General features: G+C 37.9%; 1 protein-coding gene across 9 annotated transcripts in view; it reads right to left on the bottom strand.

The window, feature by feature from the left end:
- The window catches only part of frya (furry homolog a (Drosophila)), a 55,858-nt gene that overhangs the window by 7,085 nt on the left and 24,865 nt on the right, over window positions 1-23,908 (bottom strand). For 4 of the 9 annotated variants that reach the window (XM_052616290.1, XM_052616282.1, XM_052616283.1 and 1 more), the window contains exons 16-51: window positions 23,645-23,777; window positions 23,378-23,485; window positions 21,464-21,719; window positions 20,979-21,161; window positions 20,807-20,893; window positions 20,200-20,459; window positions 19,299-19,488; window positions 19,075-19,199; window positions 18,435-18,492; window positions 18,031-18,122; window positions 17,748-17,920; window positions 17,009-17,169; window positions 15,765-15,875; window positions 15,146-15,300; window positions 14,588-14,711; window positions 14,276-14,447; window positions 13,075-13,331; window positions 12,835-12,981; window positions 12,554-12,722; window positions 12,103-12,193; window positions 11,776-11,858; window positions 11,180-11,330; window positions 10,218-10,321; window positions 9,493-9,675; window positions 8,461-8,662; window positions 7,269-7,390; window positions 6,955-7,142; window positions 6,787-6,878; window positions 6,115-6,716; window positions 5,890-5,987; window positions 5,608-5,778; window positions 5,325-5,465; window positions 3,668-3,847; window positions 2,210-2,380; window positions 1,922-1,996; window positions 1,672-1,842 (exon numbers count right to left, since the gene is read on the bottom strand). In XM_052616290.1, coding sequence (XP_052472250.1) covers window positions 1,672-1,842; window positions 1,922-1,996; window positions 2,210-2,380; window positions 3,668-3,847; window positions 5,325-5,465; window positions 5,608-5,778; window positions 5,890-5,987; window positions 6,115-6,716; window positions 6,787-6,878; window positions 6,955-7,142; window positions 7,269-7,390; window positions 8,461-8,662; window positions 9,493-9,675; window positions 10,218-10,321; window positions 11,180-11,330; window positions 11,776-11,858; window positions 12,103-12,193; window positions 12,554-12,722; window positions 12,835-12,981; window positions 13,075-13,331; window positions 14,276-14,447; window positions 14,588-14,711; window positions 15,146-15,300; window positions 15,765-15,875; window positions 17,009-17,169; window positions 17,748-17,920; window positions 18,031-18,122; window positions 18,435-18,492; window positions 19,075-19,199; window positions 19,299-19,488; window positions 20,200-20,459; window positions 20,807-20,893; window positions 20,979-21,161; window positions 21,464-21,719; window positions 23,378-23,485; window positions 23,645-23,777 — 5,786 coding nt within the window. The remainder of the gene's footprint in view (window positions 1-1,671; window positions 1,843-1,921; window positions 1,997-2,209; window positions 2,381-3,667; window positions 3,848-5,324; window positions 5,466-5,607; window positions 5,779-5,889; window positions 5,988-6,114; window positions 6,717-6,786; window positions 6,879-6,954; window positions 7,143-7,268; window positions 7,391-8,460; window positions 8,663-9,492; window positions 9,676-10,217; window positions 10,322-11,179; window positions 11,331-11,775; window positions 11,859-12,102; window positions 12,194-12,553; window positions 12,723-12,834; window positions 12,982-13,074; window positions 13,332-14,275; window positions 14,448-14,587; window positions 14,712-15,145; window positions 15,301-15,764; window positions 15,876-17,008; window positions 17,170-17,747; window positions 17,921-18,030; window positions 18,123-18,434; window positions 18,493-19,074; window positions 19,200-19,298; window positions 19,489-20,199; window positions 20,460-20,806; window positions 20,894-20,978; window positions 21,162-21,463; window positions 21,720-23,377; window positions 23,486-23,644; window positions 23,778-23,908) is intronic. The other 5 variants (XM_052616284.1, XM_052616287.1, XM_052616289.1 and 2 more) reach the window with 2 other exon arrangements.

Here is a 23,908-nt window from a genome sequence, read left to right as displayed (position 1 = left end):
GTGAGAGAAATACAGAGTCCTCTGAATTGGTATATAGCACACAACCACTTTCATAGGCTACAGCAAGCTCTATATGTGCAGGTGCTCAGTCTGTGAGTGTATTATATAAGGATATCTCTCCAAATAAAGGATTAACACAGTAGTGAAACAGCAATGCAGGACACATTTGTTGCTCTTGTAGAGTAAGTAATAAAGTGCCTGAAGGCCATTTGCTTTGGAAGAGTCTCAAGTTATCACTGCAGCCACATGCCTTAACATCAGAGTCAAGAGTCAACATCCACATTCCTTCACAGATCCAGTTCAGTTCAGTGTCTAAGCTTTCCTCTTACAGGGCGCTTAAACACTGAACTCAAAAAGTTACTTTTACTACACTACTTTAAATACTTTCTTGCAACTTGACCAAAACAAAATGGTAAAGAAGCAGGAAGAAGTCTTTGATACTGTTGCACTGAAGATTGGTACTGAAATATGAGGGTTTTATAAAAACACTAGTGAAATGTATTCAGAAGGGAGAATTTATTTGAAAGGCTGAATCTGCCCTTTTACAGTAAGTGTCTCTGTGGCATCGCAGCTTCAGCAAATTGCTACAGTGACCTCAATGAACCGACTAATGATTTCATAAGAGAGTGCAGACTAGAGATGGCCAAGCTATTAAAATGCAGACACATTGAAATATAATAAAAAAATTAATTTATAAATGCTACCTGCCAATTAATTCTTAACATTTTCTAAGATACAATACAGTTCAAAAGTTTGGGCTCAGCAAGATATAATTATTAGAAATAAATATTTTATGCTCTCCAAAGCTGCATTGCTCTGACCAAAAATACAGTAAAACAGCAATACTGTAAAATAGTACTACAATTCAAAACAACAGTGTTCTAATTTAATATATTTTAAAATGAATTTTCCAGCCTTCAGTGTCACATGATACTTCAGAAATCATTCAAATATGCTGTTTTGGTGATCAAGAATTTCTTATTATTGGCATTGTTGAAACAATATTCTTGTGGAAACTGAAATGCATTTTTTCAAAAGCATTTATTTGAGAAGAAAATCTTTTGTAACATGCCTTTACTGTCTTTTTCAAACAGTGAAAAAAAAGTGTGTTTTTAAAATAAATAATTTGAAAAAAAATATATACATAAAAGGTTTATAAAAAATTCTGTGGTAAATGTAACACATTTCATCAACGAGGATGAGTATGTCTGATCTGTATCTGTCTGATTGTATCTGTCCGACTCTAAATGTGCATGTGCCACTGTGTTCTGAACATGACTGAAACACAATTATGTTTCTAGGTAGAGTTATGCACATGCATCACAATGCACAGAATGTGAATAACCACAATATCATCTTGTCCTACTGCACACAGCACAACATTAGAGGATTCCTGGGCTTACCTGCATCTCCTTGATGGTACAGACATAAACAAGGAGAGGAGAACATATTTCAAAGAATTAAAGAAAGTTACAGTGGTATTGCGCAAACAGTGTAACAGTTAATCTCTGACTAATACTTTGCAAAAGTTTAATGCTCAGCTCTGCTTTGGCCAAGGGTCCACTATACTGCAGTCAAAACAAAGTTCACCCAAGGAATTTGGAAGTCAAAAAATTTCACAAGCAAGAGGGAACTGATCATTTTGGTTTCGTTTTTTAAATATCTGCTCACCTCTCCCTCTTCCAGTTCCACATCCAGGAAGTCAAAGTCCCTGAATACACGGAACTGCTGTTCTGAAGTGGTGTCATCCATGTTTTCGGTGTCCCGTGTGCCGTCCTCAGAGGACACCAGACTGGGCTGGTGCTCAATCAGGTCCAGTTCCCCACAGGATGAGAAAATCACCTGGAGGAAGGGTTTAAGAATGATTTCTGACATATTTTAAAATATTTAATACTGGATGGATAACATACATGTCACTTACAGATGGGTTTTTGGTGAGTCCAACTTCTTGGCCACACAAGGTTAATACATTCACCAACTTCTCACGAGTTCTTTTCTAAATTGGAGAGAAATAAATTGGAGAGAAAAAAGTTATATATAAAAATATCTAAAATAATATTACATAGAACATTTTTTAATTCAATTAATAAAAGATTCAGTTAAACTAAATGATCAATAAGAACATTAAAATAAATCAATACATATTTTAAAAATGCACTGTTCTTCAGCAAATGTCAGAACTTGAAAGGGTGTATTTGTGAGTGCTCACCTGTGAGGACTGTGGTCGTTTCCAGCTGACAGGAACCAGCACGTGGTTGTTTTGGTAAGAGCCCGAGGATGTAGAGGAGGTACTGCGCGTCACGGTAACCCATCCTCCATTCTTCCCATCTTGCCTTGGAGAACCGTGAAGCTCGTCATATCGCTGGCCAATCACCGGTGTCTAAAACGCACACAATGGCATGCACCATTTAAGCCCAGGGATTTCAGGTCTGGCCTTTTCTTTTCATGTCATGAGCTTGTGGCCCTCAGCCCAAAAGTCTTTATTCAAGTGCATTCCTTTTGCTAACGTCAAGTTGCCTCAGATTCCGACCAACTATTTAAAACCTGTGTCTTCTCAATGGTCCTGCTGCTCTGTGACTTGTAGAGGAGCTTTGAAAAACAGAACTTCAATAAAGGGAGCCAGACAAAGCATTGGGGAATGTCAGGATTTCCATTATCGAGGTCACCTGCCCTTCATTTCTGTGAAATCCTTTCTGCCGGGATGGAATCGAGCATGTTTTGAGTTCCCTGTCATTTCTGATTTTGTTTTTCCTGCTGTCTCACCCATTTGCTAGAGGCTTGATACTGTATGTTCCAGAGGTATCTGACAAAGGGCAGAGGAGTCTGCTTTGAGACTCTAGAAGGGCTGACGCAAAGCGCCACAACCGGACTTTCCTGGAATTCATGCACTACACAAATAGCTACCTGTTTGGTTCCCACACTTTAACGGGGCCAGGTTGTTTCATCAAGTTTAAAACAGAAAACCTAACCTTCAGAATTTGCTTAAAACAAATATTACAACAAAACAACAAAAAATGCATGACTCCACCTTGGAAAATGTGGACAAATCCATTGAGGATGCCAGCATTTGGTAGTTCACCTGCATGCACTTTTAAACGCTATGTAACATTTCTTAATGTACACCCCCACTTAAAAGAAACAATTTCTCTTTTCTTCTTCTTTTTTTTACAATAATAATAATAATTTTAAATGAAAAAAAAATAATATTTAGTGCTTTTTCAGTCTTATTTTTTCTTGTATTATGCATTTAAAAGTATAATATAATATAATATAATATAATATAATATAATATAATATAATATAATATACATTTTAAATCAAATGATAAAATAACGCAAATGGAAGGTAACAAAAATGGTAACAAAAATGTTTAAAACCATTTTTAACATCTTCGAAGTCACCTCCCTTTCCCTACATTCCAGCTGCACACTCATCCTCTTAACCAACTTTATGAGGTGCATCCTGGGATGGTTTTTAAACAGCACTGAAGCAGTTTACATGCATGCTGGATAGTTTTTGTTTGCTACAAATCTGATTTTAGGTATCTATAAATAAGCCTCAGATCATGGAAAACATAAATTCAGTGTGCAAATTTGAGACTTTTGTACTGTTTAATGACAATAAAGAAAGTAAAACAGACACAAAAGGCCAGAAAAGCATGTCATACCTCTGAAATGTCAAAGTGAAAGTCAAGGGTCTTTCCAGGCAGGGCTTTGGAGGGTGTGTCCCAGACACACCTGACATCCACAGTGGATGCGTTACTCTGCGGAGACAACGGCGAGACCAGACTAGCCGAGCGGGAGACCACCAGCTTTAATATGTTCAAGGCTTCCTTCCAGTGTGCAGTCTAAAGTCAAAGAAACAAACAAAAAAAACAGAACTAAGTTATTCTCAAAGGACACATTCAGAATCTCGCTCACCTCCCAAAGCATTCCATACAGTCAATCCATCTTCACGGGCAGTAGCTGTCTCTTCCTCTGCTGAGATAAACACACGAGCCCGGCGAGAGAAGCAGTAGTTCAGAGGAGCCTCTTTGCTGTGAGGCCACACTGAAGGCCTCAGTAATGTGGACAGCAGCCAATAGGACTGACTGTTTATAGACTGCTGCTGGGTGTGCCTTTGGAATTATAGCCCTGGCATAAGGTCCTGTTTCTTTATTTCTCTTTTTTTCTCCCTTCCAAAGAAGGGTTGTGAGATACAAAACCAAGGATGTAAGACAGCTTGAAGTTTTACAGTGTATAAAACACTATTATGTCAGGAGTAAATTTAGGCTGAATGATACGAGCCAGTTAAATGCGATCATTGCGGATAATTTTAGAAGCTCCCAAAATAAGTATTTTGTGAAAAGCTTCAGAGAGTAAAATTTGACTGCTTAGTTATAGCTTTATGTTTCCTATGACCGTTCGACTTTAATTTGATTCAGATTTACAAGCTCTTGATTCTGAATCGGATTGTGATTCAGTTGATTATATTTCATTTATATTGTCTATTTTGTTTACATATTCTTACCATTATCCTGCAGTATAATCTTCTTATTGCATCAAATTTAATACACACTGCAAATTCACATTTACAATTATAACTTACTACTTTTGAATGCACTGGAGCAGTGTTGGCATTGGTAGCTAAAACTTGAACTATTAAAAACGGTTTTCGTATATATTTAATTTATTTTATAATTTAATGTATGCAGTTAGCAGACGCTTTTATCCAAAGCGACTTACAGTGCATTCAGGCTATTAATGTTTACCCATCATGTGTTCCCGGGGAATCAAACCCCCAACATTGCACTTGTTAATGCAATGCTCTACCAATTGAGCTACAGGAACACTATATATAGTATAGATATATATATATATATATATATATATATATATATATATATATATATATATATATATATATATATATATATATATAAATATATATATAGCAATATCAAATGAAAAACGTATGCATAAAAAAGAAATAAAATGATATAAGTTGAATTTAAAATATTAATTGTACAAAAAAGTACTGAAAAAGGTCAAAATTGTAAAATAGAAAATTAAAAAATATATATATATAATAATACAAATTATCAAAGCACGTTAAAAAATTAAAAACTGAATTTAAAAGTTGACTGAACATGCTAATTTATGCTCATTCAAAATATTAATAGATACTAAAATAGCATATAAAATACCAGTATTCATAATAGCATATAAAATAACATTGTATTGTTGGTTTTTATGGTCAAAAGCATCTGTAAATGACTACATTTTAATAAAAGCTGTGGAACAAATTCCATAAATTGTGTATGTGATAAGTTAAAGGAGTCACACCTGAATAAACTTTTCAATGGTTGTTAGAACCTCCACGTTGAACAGTTTGGCTTGAATAACACTCAGGTCCATGTGACTCAGTAGACTGTAGATGATTTGCAGAAGAGTTTGCTGCATGCTGGGTAATCCTTTCTCCAGCAACTGTTAACAAAACATGGAAAGTATTAGAACGTTTTCCTGAACACAGTGTCTGTGTATTTTCACATGCCAGTCTTGTTTATGAAACGCTTTTCCCTACAATTTCAAAAGTCTTAAGAGTAACTTTTATTTATGCTCTTCCTACCTCTGCCATGTAAGTAACCATGCTGAGAGTGATGTCGCTGAACGCTTCATGTAGGTAGCGGCACACCACATTGACCCAAGAGAAGCAGTCACGGGTATAGGAATGCATTTTGTACAATGTCATCACATGGGCAAGGTTGGACAACTTGGAGTTCTTTTCTTCAAGGCAAACCTGTCAATCAAATTGAGTGATTTTCAGCAAACACACAAACGTGATGCTGATTCTCTGATTAGCTATAGTGCATTTATAGTGCAGCGGAAGGACAGAGTGACAGAAACAGACCTGGGAAATTCTCTCAGCCACGTCCTTACAGAATTGTGTGGGTGAGTCAAAGTTTAACACAAGATGGGGGATGAGGCAGAGCACATTCAATGGGAAACCTGCAAGGAAATAGCATTTTTGCGTTCATAATCCCACATAAATTAGGGATGGACAAGAATTTGGTGGGTTAATGGAGAATTATGTTAGAAAAATACATTCAGCTGGTAGTAGAAACAAAAGGTCTACCTATGACTTGTGAGGTGTCCACCACAGGTAGGCGTGAGACGGGCGTGAGCTGGCTGAAAATCTCCAAAGTGAGTTCTGTAGTGTTTGCAGAGGTGAAGCCCTTCAGAAGCAGCTGCTGAAGCCCAGAGAACTCCTTCCATTTTAACTGGATCTGGATCTTCTCCAGCTTGTCTCTATATTCCTGCTTATCCAATGAAATGTGGCCTAGCAGCTTCCCTAACAACCTGAGGGACATCTGGTACTCAAACTCAAAGTCTGACTCCATGAGCGACACCACTGCCCAGAAAATGCTGGCCAGCAGGTTGCGAGGATGGTTGGCATTGGTCGGGTCGGTGGAGACCACGTTGTCTCTGGAGGATGATGAGGACAGGGACCGGAGCTTGGAGATATTGCTCTGATGAAGGTGGATGCGGTCCAAGGTGGCACTCCGGGGAACCTCGGAGGAACGCTCAACCTCGCCAAAGCGCTTGGGTACAGAGTAACTACGCTGGTGGCGTATTTGTTCAGAAGCAGTTCCTGATCCTGGGATCAGGTCCAGCTGACTGGTACTTTTACGGTTTAGTGTTAGCTTGCTGCTGGATGGAAGATCTGGTGAAGATGCACTAGAGGAACACAGACTGATTACAAACAGTTTTCTTTTACTGAAGAAAACTAGTATAATTGGGAACTTACCGTAGTATAACAAAGAAGTCATTGTTCTTCAGGCACTCGGCTAGATTATCCACCACTGACTCAAGAGTGAGGAGAAGCTCCATTACGTAACCCTGTGGAGAAGATGCATTCTTAGTTTCCTCGCTCACTGAATCAGTCAGAGCTGTCATTAAGGAACCAGAAGCTCACCTGCACCTCCTCCCCGGGCTCCCCGACTACCTCCACCAAGCGTGAAAGCAGGTCTGACACAGCCAACGCTGAGAGGGGCTGCCGTAGAGCTCTGAACACCTGGAAGGAACGTCCAGCGTAATGTCTAGAGGAGCTGCACAGAGCCATCTGCAACGCCACTTCACTCAACTGCTCCTCAAGCCTAATGTCTACATGCAGACAGAACACGTGGGATGCCAACACAAGGACAAAAATTCAAAACCGCAATAAAAATTCACAAGCTGCACCTTGTTAAGGTGGAATGGCTGGAATGACTAAAGACAAATCTGACTTACCTGATTTGGACTCTTTGAACACAGAAACTACATGTCGCAGGAAGTTGGTAAGCTGCTCGGTACTCTTTGAGTGTTGATTCTTAGGAGTGATGTCTTCATGGCTCCATAATGGTCCAAAAGGCCTAAAGAAACCACACAGATTTTTATATAATCTCTTACATATGCAGAATAAATTGTAAATAACAGGAAGAGCTCCTTTCACCTTGACAGCAGTGTGATATGTTTGAATATGGCTTGTTTATGGCAAAAACAGCCACTAGATGGCAGAATAGGCCAAAACATGTCATTTTAACTGCAAACCAGTTTCTTAAAAGTTGATCTTTCTTCAATCAAAACGTCAAATAAACTAAATAACCAGACAGCAATTGCTGTACATTAAATATTTTAAGCATGCATGATGAACATGCATAAAACCTTTAAGGGATGAGGCGAGACATAGTCTGAATCAATATTTAAGTGAAAAGATATTAGATTTGAAATAATTGTTTTTCCATCCTGTACATACTGTATAAACCTGTTCACACTGGCACCTCAAATCCAGCTTTATCCAATCCAATCTAAAATTCAAAAGATCTTACCATACAGTAGCGCTTAGTACCATAATAATCATTTTATTACTTTCAGTCATCGATATTTCTAGTAATTGCTTCATTACTTCCATTTACTGTAAAATAACATTGCTTGGTAGTGTGCAAAAGCCTTCATCATTACTATGAAAACCAAAGATCATGGCAGAAAGTAACTATACTCCAAATACCATACAGATCCACCTGATCATGAGCAAATAACAGTGCTTCCAGTTGTAAAGATGGGATTTGAAAACCAGTCTGGAATTGTCTGCAGTGCGAACATAGTCTGAAAGAACCAACACCAGCACCAACATCAGACGGACGCCCTTTTAAACACCACCCCGGTGAGAACCGCTCGGATGTACAGTAGACTGATGAAATGCAACATACAGGTCTGTTACATCTCGAGTGATGTCAGGTGTAAGATGTATCAGATGTGTCATTTCCTGTATCAGTTCCTGAACAGCTCTGGAATATTAACACCAAATTACCTTTCATTTTAATTATAGAACAAGCAAAAGTAACATTGCAAATGTACAATGTATTATATAGTTAAACACTTTAAATATAGGACGTTATTTTTAATATAAAAGTATTAATTTAGCAAACAAAATCAAAAATACCTGGTAGTGAGAAACTCAATGAGTTTGCTGCTCTTCTCGTCATCCTCAGTGCTACTCTCCATTTGCTCCGCCTCTTCCTGGGCCAGGTGAGGCAGGTTGGAGCTGCTGCCTCCAAGGCTCAGGCTGGATGAGGCAGAGGAGGAACTGAGGCCAGAATCCGGAACTGGAGATGCCTGGCCATTCCGCAGGAAGTCCATACCACCTAAACAACACATGTAGGGGAAGTACAAATGTTTGGGAAGGAACCCTCATTTATGCTTACTCAACTGAAATATTTGAGCAAGACAAACATATAGGGTGATAAGATTCCTAAAAGAGCCAATTTCGATCACTATGCTGTTATGACAGGGGTTGGCGAATCTTATCAGCATTATTTTGTCTTTGCCTAGACATGCTGGAGACCACCGTCTTGTGCAAACGAGTTCTGGGTCCAACAGATGGTCCCTTTGGAGCAAGAAGATAAAAATAGTCCATAGGAATGCTCTAATCAGACCTTTAGATGATCTGTGTATATATCATTGTTTTTGGCTGCACTTCCAAAAGTTGCACGGATAAGAATTCTCCCCCTCCACCCCTCCACAGGATTTCAACATGACTGCACTCTCCAAAGCTATGTGTCAAATGCCAAAGCCAATGAGTAAGTGTTCATGCAATGAGGGAGTGATAAACAGGATTCGTGAAAAGTTGCTAAATTTGTCTTATCGAAGGCAGAATTTCACCACATTTAATAAACTATAGAGCTTCACAAAGTCTCAAAGCATTCATCATTGAATTTGCCTTTCATTTCCTGGTCTAACAGTTATATAAAAACAGAGTTGCTAAATGAATGCAGATGAAGCATAGTTTTTAAAGTCCTTATTTGAACCTTATAAAGTTACATGTATCATATTTCATACATGGTTTTTATAGACCTCTACATCATATATAAGTAAATAAATGATAATACGTTTTAAAAACAATATAACATTTTATTAAATACATTTTTTTGATGTATTTAAATGGTAACATGTTTAAATGTTAAACGTCTGGTACCTGTGTAGAACTCAGGCTGGTAGATGGGTTTGAAAGTCAGGCTCTTGTTGCTGTTGGCATCTCTGGTGTTTAGCAGAACAGAGGCAATGAGGCTGAAACTGTTGTTGCAAGATAACGTGATGAGAAGGTGCAAGAGGAGCCTCTTACAGTGTTCAAACACCTCTGGCCGGTAGTGGTCCATACCTAAAAAAGAGCCAGGTTCTCAAAGTTAAAGGTTCATATTTGTACTTACACTCATTCATTATTGTTTAGGTTCAGTTGGGGCAAATATGGAAGGGATAAGTGGGAATATCTGCTTCTAGCCTTTGTTTTTAGCCTATTTTTTTTTGTTTTTGTTTTCCAACACCCAAATGCTGTTTTAATTTCAACTGAATAATGTGCCCTACCCACCAGGATACAAGTATTTCACATATTTCTAAAATCCTACATGTTCAGGAGATAACAGCTACTGCTTTCACTGACAACATTGTTCTCATAGCAATCCAAATAGTTTTAGTCATAAGACACATTGAGGGATGCAATGATTCAGATGAGATTAGATTTTTTTGCCAAAAAAAAATGACAAAAGCTAATTCACTTTGGATAAAAATGCCATGTACTTCAGTAAAAGACGTAAATTTCATCAGTTCACACTTGACTCAAGCACTGCAGCCTTTATCTGGAGGTTGTAATCCCTGATAAAATGCCCAAAATTGTGATGAGAACAGAACACGGGCTCTACTGACCCAGGAAGCAGGCATGGAGCAGTAGAGGGAGGTGCAGGGCCCAGTCCTCTTTCACGCTGTGATCCACCACCAGCTCCGTCATGAAGATCACTGCTATGTTGCACCTGCACCATACAAAACACACCGGTCTTTCAGTACATGAACAAAAAACACATACCAGCAATGACCTTTCAAAAAGAACAGAACACATTCACAGCTGTGACTGAATGACAAAGCCATTTTTTCCAAGGGAGTATGTTGGTTTTGTCATTACATTGATGATGGCCATTGATATCATAGTTCCTGAGTAAGAAGTTCAAAAGAACATTGGTAACATGTTATCATGGTTTTTCGGGTCAGAGGGACTCTGACGACAGCACTGCAGTTTCTGATCATCTGTTTTCCATCTGTCTGATAATTGCAGAGTGACGTGCTTTAAGGTTTCAGGATTACATAAGAATCAAGTCTTATGATGAGAGATTACATCAAAAAACAGTGCTTTAAAAGCTAGTAAGCAATTCTAATCTGGGAGACTTCCACATTCAATCTAAATCTGAATAAAAGGTTGGTACATAATATAAAGTCTAGAATTATTTTTGTTGCTTAATGGCAACAATTTATTGTAATAAAATAAATAATTGAATTGAAATAATGTACTTTTTTGTTACTTATAATGGAAGTCTATAGCACAATTGTACTGGAGATTTAGAAGTGCAGATATATGACAATCATATTTCTGTTAAAGAGTTTTTTTAAATCATGCCATTTCCTGGTATGTTTGTGCCGGTTTACATGATCACAGCATGAACCGAAAGATCAGCTCTAAAGATCACACAAACACTTTTCCTCCATTCTCCTCCAGTAAAAAGTATGTTTAAGAGTAATGGTTACACATCTGGGAAATATGAAAAATGCATATTTTAAATTAAAATAAAATAATATAAAGCAAAACATGAAACTTTAGGAAACTCTAGAAGTTTGACCTGTGGAGGGGTCCTTGTGGGGTGACTGTTTCAGGTAGATAGTCGACCAGCGGTGCCCAGCAGCCTCCGTTAACTGGCATGGGAAGAGGAAGCGGCTGATTGGTTTCCAGCACGCTCATAAGCCACATGGCATACGGTGGGAGTGGCTCACCTGCAGGCAAAGCAAAAAGTGTCAAAACAACATGCCGTTCATGACAGGTATGCCTTTCCTTCGTGAGACTTGCAATAAAACTGGAATTTACCTTCATAGAATGAGTGGTATGCAGACAGACAAACTCTATTACGGCCATACCCCATGTTTAATGCAATCATGCTCAAAAACCATTAACCTTGAGCTATTTTAAGCTGAAATGCATTAACAGAGCCAGCTATCAGAAATATCTAAAAATCAAGAAAGGTCTAAACTAATTTGCTGCTTCTCAGTAATATTTAACATCCTTGAGCCTGAACTGTCTCGACATCCATGGCCAAAGGGGGGAGCATTTTAGACTTTCAGCTGTTGACCTTGACTTTGCTGAGAATCCCCTCCACTGCATATAGTAAATATCAATCTTTCCTGTTTTGCCCTCTTTATTGAAGTTATAAAGTTGACTCACTCTTTTCCTCATCGTAGGAACCTCCAGAACTGCTGCTGTACCGAGACTCCAAGCGGTTATGTGCTCGTAAGATGTTGCTTAGCCTTTGGTGGACAGAAAAAAATATTTTTTTTGACAATGTGTGCATCGAATACAAACATGGAAAATGATTTTGCCCTCAAACAAGGAAGTTAATCTTAGGATGCTCTAGGGGAAGTATACAACAAGTCACTTTGGATAAAGGTGTCTGCTTTATGATGAATTATAATGAGTTATGTACAGTAAGTAATGCTTATGGAGGGTGTAACCTCAAATGCTCATGTAAATTGTATGGTTTGTGGCACATACCTTTCATCACACTCCTTTGTGACTGGTGAGTCATCTGTGTCAGGGATGTTTTCCTGGCCACACACCAATGTTTTGCTGCAGGAAGGTGGACCTTTAAAGACATATTTATTAATTTGGCATGTACCCTGTTCTATTCATGCAACATATGAATGCTATTTCAGCCATTTTGCTGCCTTTATGTATTTATGACATTTTGCCTCTACAAAAGTTTGGGGTTGATTTGATTTTTTTAAACGTTTTTGAAAGAAGTCAGGAGTCTTTGATGAATAGAAAGTTCAAGAGACCAGGATTTATTTGAAAGAGAAATATTTTGTTACATTATAAATGTCTTTACTGTGCTGTTTGATCACTTTAATGTGACCTTGCTGAATAAAATGGAAAAAAGAGACCTTAATGACCCCACACTTTTGAACAGTGCTATATCTGTAGACAAATTCTCTAGCATGCATACCAGAAGTGGTGGTGGTAATTTTGCTTGTGGCTGAAAAGCGGTAGAACGGAGGATTGTCACAGTGCACCACAACGGGGTTCACAGGATCCGTCTGCTGAAGTTCATACAGCAGCTCCTCCATGGTTTGAATGGTGTTGTTGCGACAAAGGTAGATCACAACCTTCTTAATCTGAGCATAAATAGAGGACGGACATAACTTGACAACTTAGGTTTCTTTTACCAGATGGCATGCTTTAGCAATAAAGTCTTTACAGCAAGCCAAAATATAATGTGCAACTTACATGAGGCAGAAGAGAGGTGTCGCTGCTGACTCCGCATAAGCTGATGAGGAACTGCAGTGTGGTCCGCAGGTTATTAGTCCATCGCTCATTACTGACCAGAGCATTCCAAGCATTTTCCATTTCTGCACCTGGGACATCATCACCATACTAGCACACAGAGAGATACACAAATTAATCTATTTAAAATCCATAGATTTATAGTCTAGCAAAGTCTAAAGTAACAGTGGTTCATCATCATACCTTTGCAGTCATGAACATGAGGTTGTTTAGGACCAGAGAGGAGGCCTGAAGTGACCCCCAGCCTGTGCCTCGAAGCAGGTGAGGTGCTGAGGTGTTGTAAGTGTATCCCCTCCTGTTGTCCCCAGAGCTGCTCGGACTCGGGACCGTGGGCAGCAGGCCTCCATCTACCAGCTCAATGTTACTGAGCCAAGGGAGCAAGTAGGTCAGCATGACCTGATGCCCGTTTGGATGAGTGGTGGAAAACCTCTGACTCACCTCTAGAGATTAGAGATACAAAAAGATAGATCTTCATAAATATACAGTACAGTACATTCAGAGATATGAATGCTGTTTCTACATGCTGTTTCGGTAAATTTGCTGGTGGTTAAATGAACATTCCAAGTTAAAGGGATAGTTCACCCAAAAATGAAAATTCTGTCATCAAATTCTCAAACCTGTATGAGATTTTTTCTTCTCTTGAACACAAACGAAGATGTTCTTAAGAATGCTCATGACCAAACAGATGCTGGCAGCCATTGATTTCCACTGTATGGAAAAAGTGGAAGTCAATGGCTGCCAGCAACCGGCTACCAGATTAACAGTCAAGTATGACTTGAAAGTTTGGCTAACAGAGACATTTCTCCACCATTCTCCTCCTGTAACTAGTATAATGTTTAAGAGTTATGGTTATACTTTAGAAATAGCGTGACAACTATATATTTTAAGTTGTGATTGCGTGCCACAGCAGTATTTTTGTTAACCAAAACTATAAAAAAAATAACGTTAATTAAAATAAATCTGAAATAAAATTTAAATATTAGATGAAAAAAAAACTTTATTGAAAAAAACAATCTTGCCTTGACAACTAACTGAAATAAAATGTTTAATTTAAAGTACTAAAATTACTAAAACTTAAATAAAAATTAATTAAAGATAAAACTGAAATATAAAAAAATGACTACTAAAACAAAACAAAAAAAGTAACTAAAACTTAAATCTCGATTTAAAATTAAAACTAAACCTAAAAAGCTAATTTACAATAAAAGATAATTAAAATGATGATATACTAAATAATATTCAAATAACATTGTGCCACAAATGTTGCCAGTAGAATATAAGTTAAGAAAAAAGATCGAAATCACATTTTTCTATTAGAAGTTTAAAGTTTTAGCGGGTTTCACCTATAGGAGTCTGTGTCCATCTCTATCCTTTCATTTCATACCTGAGAAAAGGGGCAGAGTGAGTTCAGGGTACATTCTGGCAAGCTGCTTTGAAAGCTGGGCTACAGAGAGGCTGTAGAGGGGTGGAAGAGCCCCGTGTGTCCCATACAGGATAGCACCACTTTTCTGTTCCACAATCCTCTTAGAATACACAGACAGCTTGGCCTCTAGAATCTGTCCAAACAGAAAACACACACACACACACACACACACACACACACACAAATTAGCACACAAACACACCATTTAATCCAGTATACTTTCATTGTATATCATTGCAACACTTCTTTGGCAGAGAATGTTCTCTCTCTGACCTGCATTAATTGCATAGCGATCTCGTAGATCTCCCTGTTTGTGTCAGACGCTTTGAAGAGAACAAGGTTCAGCAGAGTCACAATATCACTGGAGTAGTTTCTGTGACAGAAAACAAAAGATTTCCTACATAAAAACAAGTTACACATAGATTAGTTTACTAAATACGTAATTGAGAGGCTTCAGTCCAAAGACACATCTTGGCACTATATATGTCTTGCCACTATATATGTAAGCAAATTATCATGAGAAAGAAAGCAGCCAAGCGCTGCCAAAGCTCTACTGAATATGGTTTTATCTGCTGTGGGAAATCTGGCAAAATACCATTCAAAAGTTCTGGGTCAGTGAGATTTATTTTTTTAATATTGAACATTTTTATTCAAGGAGGATTCATTAAATGAATGACATATAAATATATCTATATGAATGTTACAAAAGATTTATATTTCAAAGTTCAGTTTTGTTCTTTTGAACTTTCTATTCATCAAATAAACCTGAAAAAAAAATGCATTGAACTGGAAAATTCAATATTTGCTCAGGCTTTTCAGGCCCCAGCGTACCTGCTACCACAGACAGTGGCGATGGCTTTGAAGCAACCAGAGGCCAGCTGGCAGGAGCCGGTGTAACATCGGTCCACGGCCCAGTTAAACAGATTCACCTGATCAGGGTTCTGTTCCAGCAGAAGAACCACCACCTCACACCCCAGCTGATGCACCTGAGGAGAAGCAGATCAATGTTATCCATCGATGTGAATGGTGAAGAAACAAGGTCATTTTAATTAGATAATAATTTATAATGTTACATAATATTTGTATTTCAAAGAAATGCTGTTCTTTTGAACATTCTATTCATCAAAAATCATACTGATCCCAAACTTTTAAACGGTAGTGTCTTGTTCTAACTCCACAATAATATTTCAGGGCACGAAGCCAGACTTTCACTTCAAGAATCAACATTTGCAGAACAATGAAAACATCGCTCATTCACAAGCTGAGAAAGGGAGAGCGAGAGAGACATCTAAGAAAAGTGGCTTGTCTTCTGAAAAGCAACCAAGCAAATTTGCACTGGGTCAAAAGGCACACATTGAGAATCATTTTAAAGATGGTTGTGTTGGTTTAGCGCTATCGACACCAAAGGAGCGATGTGGGCCATGTTGTTTCAGAGTGTTTGGCTGTATACCCGCAGATCCTGACAGCCAAGGATGTTATCCAGCCACTTATAGAGGTAGCCATCAGGAGAGAGCCCTACGTTGTCGAACACGGGACCACAACAAAGCACAGTCGACATGGCCTATGAAAAGAAGAAGAAACAACATTCTTTCATGCATAACGTGGAATTTCCTGTTTTGCGAAAATCACGTCCTATCGTGTTCAGCAACAACAACAACAACAACAAAAAAAACTTAAAGGAAACAGAGAAGAGACTCTATGGACTCATATCATGTTCTGTTTGTTTTAATGACGCCAGGGTCTTGAAATTGCACTCCTTTTACAAATGCTACAACATTGTATATGGTAGTGTTACAACACCCGCCTTTCCATTATGGGGAAGGGGTTCACGGCAATGCAAGAATCTACATGTACACACAGTATAGCCTTAGAGGCGGGTGTAACTTTCCCAGAAATCCTAACCTGAACAAACCCAATCTGAACTGTAAGTTTACAAGTTCTCAATCTGCAGAGAGCCAATATTAGGAGTATGGGGCTCCCACAGACAAACAGAGCACATATGCGCTGTCATCACAAATGGAATCATTCGTCACTTAATGGACCCACTTTTGTCTCTTTGGCATGCGTGTCCTGCACTATAAATGACTGTAATGTTTCCTGGGCTATAAGTAGACCTCTCGAGATAAAATTAGTGGAGTATATGTCTGTGGTCTTTAATGGTCACTTTAATATTAATACTAATATTTTTGTTATGACATTCATTTACTGTTTCAAGTCTGGGGCCAATAAGAATTTTATTCAGCAAGGATAATTCATTAATTTAAATTGCCAGTAAAGATTTTTCCATGGTTACAAAAAATAAATAAATAAAAAATCCTGAAGAATTGTGACAGTTATTTTAAATTGTAATATTATGTATTTCACAATACTGTTACTGTATCTTTGATCAAATAAATAGGTTTTACTGCATTTCTGATGAATATATATTAAAACAGAACATTTTAATTTGCTAAAATATTTTTTAACATGAATTTATTTACTGTTTTTTTTTTATCAAGTACATGCAACTTTTGTGAAAGGCTCCAACCCCAACTTCTTGAACGGTAGTGTGTACTTATAAATAATATGAATAATGATTTTTTTATTTGAAATAAAAACCCATTAAAATAATGTACTGTGTAATGGAAACTGCACAATATGAATATATCAAAATGATATAAATGTATACATTATATAAATGTAGTCGTTGAATACCTTAAGAGCACAATACTGGTATCGAGTGATCTGATGGTTCCGGTCACTATATCGATCCAGGGGCGTGAACATGATACTGAAGGGTCCAGCCCATTGGCTAAAAAGGATGAAGAGATGATGCCGAAGGCTTTGCTGAGGGAAGAGGAAACGGCGATGATGCACTATGATATAAATAAAACATGGAGAGGAGAAAAGAGGTATTAGGATAAAAAAAATTATAATTCACATTCAAAGCTACGTTTTATCAATGCAAGTTTGGGTACAGGAACACCTTCATGAAAAAAAAAATGAATTAATTTAAAAACTTTATGCTTTTGGTAAAATTTTCTTATAGGAAAGAAAAGGCAAAATGACTGGCCATTTTGCGACTCATCATTTGCCCATGATGTGGTTCTTCATCTAATCTACTGCTATTTTGGGCAGTGTCTCCACTTGGGAGTCTAAATCAAGGCTAACGTCAGGAGTCCTGTGACTGAATACACTGTAACCTGGCAATGAATTCCATTTCCTAAACAAAGAAAATGTGGAGCGCTTCCCAGAGCAATATATAACTTCATGACCATCAGTATGAGGAATAAATATTTCAAGTGCAAAGAACAATAGTATGTCTATTTCATGTGAATTTTAATGCCAATTAGATGTGTTGTGCACAAACAGAACACAAACATTAATTTTGAGTTTACAATTTTGACATTAATTGTATACTGAGTTTGTGAGATGTCTTTTGCTTCTTCTTCACCTGGGATACACTGTATGAGGTTGGCCACCATGGCGCTGAAGTGAGCTCGGATGTCTTTGAGAATCTCCATGTCTTTGTCATTCTCGGCTTCCAGAAGCATCTGGGTCAGGTCCACATACTCGAGAAAGAGAGCGCCTAGGGCCAGCGTATCACGTTCCAGCGCTCCATTAGTGCTGAGAGACAGAGACAGGGATCATTTCATGTTTTCTAGCCTGCAACTTCATAATGAGACGAAATGGAGGTGACCAGAGAACAGAATCCATAATAATAACTTCCTTCTCACCTGTCACTGATGACACCGGCATCCGCCAGCAGCTCAAAGATCCTGAGGAGCTGGAGTCTCAGTAGATCTCTTCTCTCTCGCCGTTTTTTATTCTAGAGGACACATTATGAAACAAATTAATATAGACACTTACAATATTGAAAAATATTTTTTTGATTAATTTACAAATTTGGAAATCACATTTTTTAAATCCCTGACATTTTAGAGGTTTTTATATGTTTGTAGGAACCTTGTACCGTGAGACTTTTTTTGCACTTTTTTTTTAAGTGCAAGATAAGTCATGTATGCATTACTTGACTTGGCCATTTACAGTACAAGAAGTTATGCCACATAGCAGCTGGTCTGACTTTAAAAAGTCTATTAAAGTTTATATAAAAAAAAAAGTATAACTGTATATAACTGACCTCTGGTCGTCTTTCCAAAGCTTCCTTCATCAAAGGATGCAGTTCCTCAACCAGCTCTCTGTACGAGACACAACAAAAATGAAATCAATAAGGCGAAAGAAGAATCAATACAGTGCTGCCAGGGTTTGTAGAGCAATAATTGCTCTATTCCCGTAAATAATTTTTTAATGATTCCAAGAACAGCAATGAGCACACATAACTAATATAATATGCCATCTGATCACTTCTTTGGAAGTTTGTTCAGGTTTAGAGATGATGTCAAAATTATAATTAAATCATAAAGGTGAAGTCCATTGAAAATGGCCCTCACGCAGAGTCTAAATATAATGTAGTGTTTGTGCATCGCCTTATCAAAGTCAAGGAATTTAAAAACCCTGACAAGTGCATAACAGAGGTATGACTAGAATGTGAACATCAGGTGCTGCTCACATCTTATCTGAAAGAAACTTGCTGAACTTACATGGCACATTAAAAACAATAAAGCACAGTATGATGTGATGTGTGATAAACAAAGTTGAGTTGGTTGCATAATTTCATGGCACTATGAGAATATAGCATCTGGTAGGAACTTGACCCATCTAAAAGTCTACCAGTTACATCATTAGAGATCTTAAATGTTGATACATATGCTTCATAGTACCTGAAAACAAGTGAGTTTGTGCGGCCAAATCCGAGCACCAAAGACTCTGTGATCTCAATGCTTTCGGAACGCATCAGAGGGACCAACTGCTTCAGAAGCCAGCCCACAGACGGAGTGCCCGGGATCTAATGAATAAGATGTTAATCAGTGATTCCATCAATAAATGAATGGGGTGCATGACTGTAGACATGACTGGTGCGTCACGCTTAAGAAGCCCCGCCCACCTTGTTGTCATAGCTACTGTTGCTGTCTGTACTGGGAGTGATGATCTCAGGGGTGGAAGCTCGAAGATGACCCGGGCTCATGATGCTGGGTTTGGCCACGCCAAAACACAGAATCAGATAGTTTCTCCAGAGAGAAACATAAGTGTCCGCAGAACCAGCAGAGCTTGTCTTCTTGGCATTTACTGGGTTGCTAAGAGATTAAAACATTTGAATGAATTATTGAAAAATGAATAAATTAAATTCTTCTTCAATGTCACACGTCACATCCTTCTGAAAACATTCTAAAGTTTAACTGTTTTAAACAGGTGCTGATTAATGTTTTTGTGGAAAAAATTTTTTCAGGATTCAGACTAAAAATTTAGAAAGAACACCATTTAATTAAAACCGAAATATTTTGTAATATTATAAACGTCTTGACATCTTTTCTGAATAAAAGTATTGTTATTATTTCAATTTTTATTTCTTAATACTGACCTTAAACTTTTGATCGGTTGTGTATTATATCAATTTGACTTTAAGTTGTGTTAAAATATATTATGAATGTACTGAATATAAAAAGAACAGTAACCAAAATAGAACTGGTTACTGCTACCAGATGCAAAACCACTTAAATAAGAGCAAAACATTATAAAAAGTGGCTACGGTAAACCATTAATAGCTTAAACTTACAGACAGAGATAGAGTACATGCTTTAAAAACTCCTACTGCACTGCACCTACTAAGGTTTAAGCCTGGTCAACTAGACTGAAATGCTTACATAACCTAATAGGCTGCTACAATAATTTAAACTACATACAATGAAGTCCAATCAAACCACTGGCTTCTCAGTGACATACAGATGTAGGCGAATGTTTGAAAGGTCAAATACACTCTTACAGTAAATGCTTTATCCATCCCTCACCTGGGCTCGACTAAAGGCATGAGGAGCTGCAGGCGGGTGAAGGCGTAGGGCCAGGCGTAGCTGAGCGCTGTGGGACAGTGCTTGGGCAGGTACTCCTGTCTCAGAAGGCTGAAGAGGCACAGAGCCCAGGGTTCCTTCAGAGACTGTGCCAAAATCCACACACGAGACGGGCTCCGCACGTCATAGTGGCTGCCGACCAGAGATCCGTTCCACTCCACCAGCCACTGCAGGTCCGCGTGTTGCCCAGCGGGGAGAGATGCCTGCAGGGAAGTGGAAGGGAAGAGATCATAGTAGCCACCTATGTAGAGAACTCAGCAGTGTAGTGACAGAAAAAATGGTTTAAAACCAACATTTCAGGGAGAATTTTGTAGAATGAGGTCAAAATGGATTTATGCTAAATGTAGCTCTTGAATCTGCCAATTTAGTATTGACATCCAGTATCTATGTGATTCTAAACTTACTTAAATCATTGTTTGTGTAAGTCATAACCTAATACACTAAGCTCCAAGGTCAGTGAAGTAAAACATCCTTTCTTGTAAACTCAGATCAGAAGACACTTTGTAGATGTTGAGCGAAACCGCAAAGGACTGAACAGAGAGGCACTCACCGAGTCAGCCACCGCCACGTGGGCAAAGCTCTCGAGCACCACTGGGCTCAGCTGGTCCAGTACATCGATCATGGGCCTTTCATCTTCCTGAGTAGAAAAAAAAGACCATATCCAACCATAACTGAGCGGATGTATACTTAAAGGCTTATATCTGATCAATTTGGGCTCTTACCTCCGTCTGCCCAATGGTGAGGAAGATTTGGCGGACCTCTCGAAGGATGGACACAGCTAGTTTGCGTGTGCCTGTCTGGCAGGAGCACAGAAGCACTAAAGCGAGACCCTCAACAGCATGCAAGACTGTGGAGTGAGGGGTCCGCTCAGCAGGCAGCCTGGGGCCAGAGCTACTCTGTAACAACTAAAGTGAACAAAATTATATATTATATTATATTATATTATATTATATTATATTATATTATATTATATTATATTATATTATATTATATTATATTATATTATATTATATTATATTATATTATATTATATTATATTATATTATATTATATTATATTATATTATATTATATTATATTATATTATATTATATTATATTATATTATATTATATTATATTATATTATAGAAATCTTTTTGTGATTTTTTTTATTCCCTATGGGCAAAATAAAACACAAAAAAAAATTATTTTTTATTTTTTCACATACTTCAGTGCAGCAGATCTTCGATGTGTCCAGACTCTTGCTGGTGCTGAGAAGGGCTAGTTTCCACTGTGTGAGCAACTGAAACAGTAGTTTAACTGAGGAGTCCAGCAGGGTTTGGTGAGTGTCCTGAACCTCTCGGAGCAGGAAGCTGCAATAGCCCAGAAGCACTTCCTCTCGCCAATCTGAGAAGTCCATCAGCAGACTCTGCAGGGAATTCTGGGCTATCAGACGCAGTTCATCATCCATATGGATGGTTAACCTGGCAGTTAATAGACAGGAAAACATGAATATAGTTGTAAAAAAAAAACATATGTATATTTAAAATATACTGCTCAAAAAAATAAAGGGAACACTTGTGGGTTACATTGTGTTGTTAAGTGTTCCCTTAATATTTTTGAGCAGTATATATAAATATATATAAGACCAAAAGGGATTTACATACTAATAAAATCTTGTCAGGCATACTTAGAACAAGAATCATTTGGTTGATATTAAAAGACACAGTGCAGCCCCCAAAAAGCTAATTAATTTTAATGTGAAATTTTTACCAATCTTTGCCACTATCCTTCAAACCACTAGGTTTTACCTTAAAGTTTTTAATCATATAATATTTTAACAATTTTTCAAAAACATTTTACAATATAATAAAATATAGTTTAATCACATATTCTTTCATTTATATTAAAAGTACAAGTCAATGTGTTACGCTAAATGAAGGAACATTATTATACCAATATTTTGACACTTTATTTTCACAACAGTTATTTGGTACATAAAAGTAGACACTTTACTTGCATAAATGTTTATAAAAGTCTAATTTTATACATCACTGTCATTGATATTATTTCACTGATCACTGATATTATTTCAGTATTATTAAAATTTCAAAGTTTTAGTAATTTTGTTGTTTTGTAATTTTTTTGGTCATTAGTTTTCTTTTTTTTTCTTTTTTTATGTCTATAGTTTTGAATTTTTATTTCAGTTAAGCCCCTTTCACACTGCATGTCGGACCCAGAAAATTGTCGGAACATTGCCAGGTCGCCTTCTGTGTGAAAGCAAGAACATCCCGGGATTGATTCTGGGATTGATCCCAGGTCTGGGACCTAGTAACATTGCTGGGTTCAGTCCCAGAATGAGTGCTGTGTGAACAAAAGCCAGAACTAATGCCGTAAAGGGTGTGTCGTAGTGATGAAGCACGTTATCGCGTGACTCTTTTACCGGGTGTTTTGAAGGCAACGTTCAACGTTCGTGACGTAAAAAATATGTGCAAACTGTAAGGAAGCAGAGATCAGTCAGTTCCTCATTTTCCACGCTGAAGCTGAGATCGTGACTAGCATTTTCAAATCGTATATAACACGTAACATCCTGATGTCACGTGTCTTAACGGGACCTTTACGGGTTGTGCACACACATATTCCGGGTAATCACTGGCAGTGTGAAAGGGGAAAATATCTAGCGACCCGGGAACAATTGCCAGGACACATTACCCGTGTATTTCCCAGAATCGCATTGTGAAAGGGGCTTTATAGTTATTTTAGTACTTCAAGTTAAACAGAAAGAAAATGAGAAATGATGCTTTGTCCTCATAAATAATGCACAGTCCTCATAAATAATCTGCGTACTTTCCAAGATCTTCCATTACAGAGCAGAAGTCCCTCCTGCTCCAATGAAGGAAGTTCAGAGAGCGATCACCTTTACACTAAACTAGTTCACTGACTTAATGGATTGAACATGAAGAATTAAGTCTGATTAGACCAGCCCTGACTCATATTGCACTGGGACATCCCATTCAAGCTGGCGGCTGGGAAGGATCACATTACTGAAGCTTTCGGGAAACCTGACCATTGGGCAGTTCCTTGAAGCAAATACTTCCTGCTTAAATGGCCATTCATGCATTGAACTTATACACACACTCACCGAGCCAAAAGGTCTATGAGCTCTGACTTGGACATGCCATCGGGAAGGATGCGTGGAATGGCGGCCATGCATGTCCTAAAGAGGTCAATCTTGGGTTTCCTCTCACCCCTGTCAGTATAAAGAGAAGTCACATAAGGTCAAACAGAGCTAAGTGCACGGACAAGTTTAAGCTTGGCTGGATTTGGACTGATGTGTCAGACAGGTGTGTGTAGCGTATCAGATACACCAGATGAAAGATTATTTGACAGAGTGTTGTGTATGACATACGTTATCATATCCTCAGGTTCCTTATTTAGCATCTGTGCGTTACTCAGCATCATACAGCGGCCAACCTCCTTATCCAAGTGTCTGAGGATGTTGTCTAAAGCCTTCCGCACTTGGGGGTAATAGATGGACATTCCTGGTGGTCGAAATCATGCAAAACTCTAAAAGACTGGTATGTTTTTAAATAGTAACAGAGTTTAATGAGAAAATGTCAATCAATGTGATCAAGAAGACAATTTCTTTTTTTAAATTAAATGATTGAAAAGT

Source organism: Carassius gibelio, chromosome A15 (genome assembly GCF_023724105.1).
Source record: "Carassius gibelio isolate Cgi1373 ecotype wild population from Czech Republic chromosome A15, carGib1.2-hapl.c, whole genome shotgun sequence".
Taxonomy (NCBI): Eukaryota; Metazoa; Chordata; class Actinopteri; order Cypriniformes; family Cyprinidae; genus Carassius; species Carassius gibelio.
This window is presented reverse-complemented; position numbering and strand designations above follow the sequence as displayed.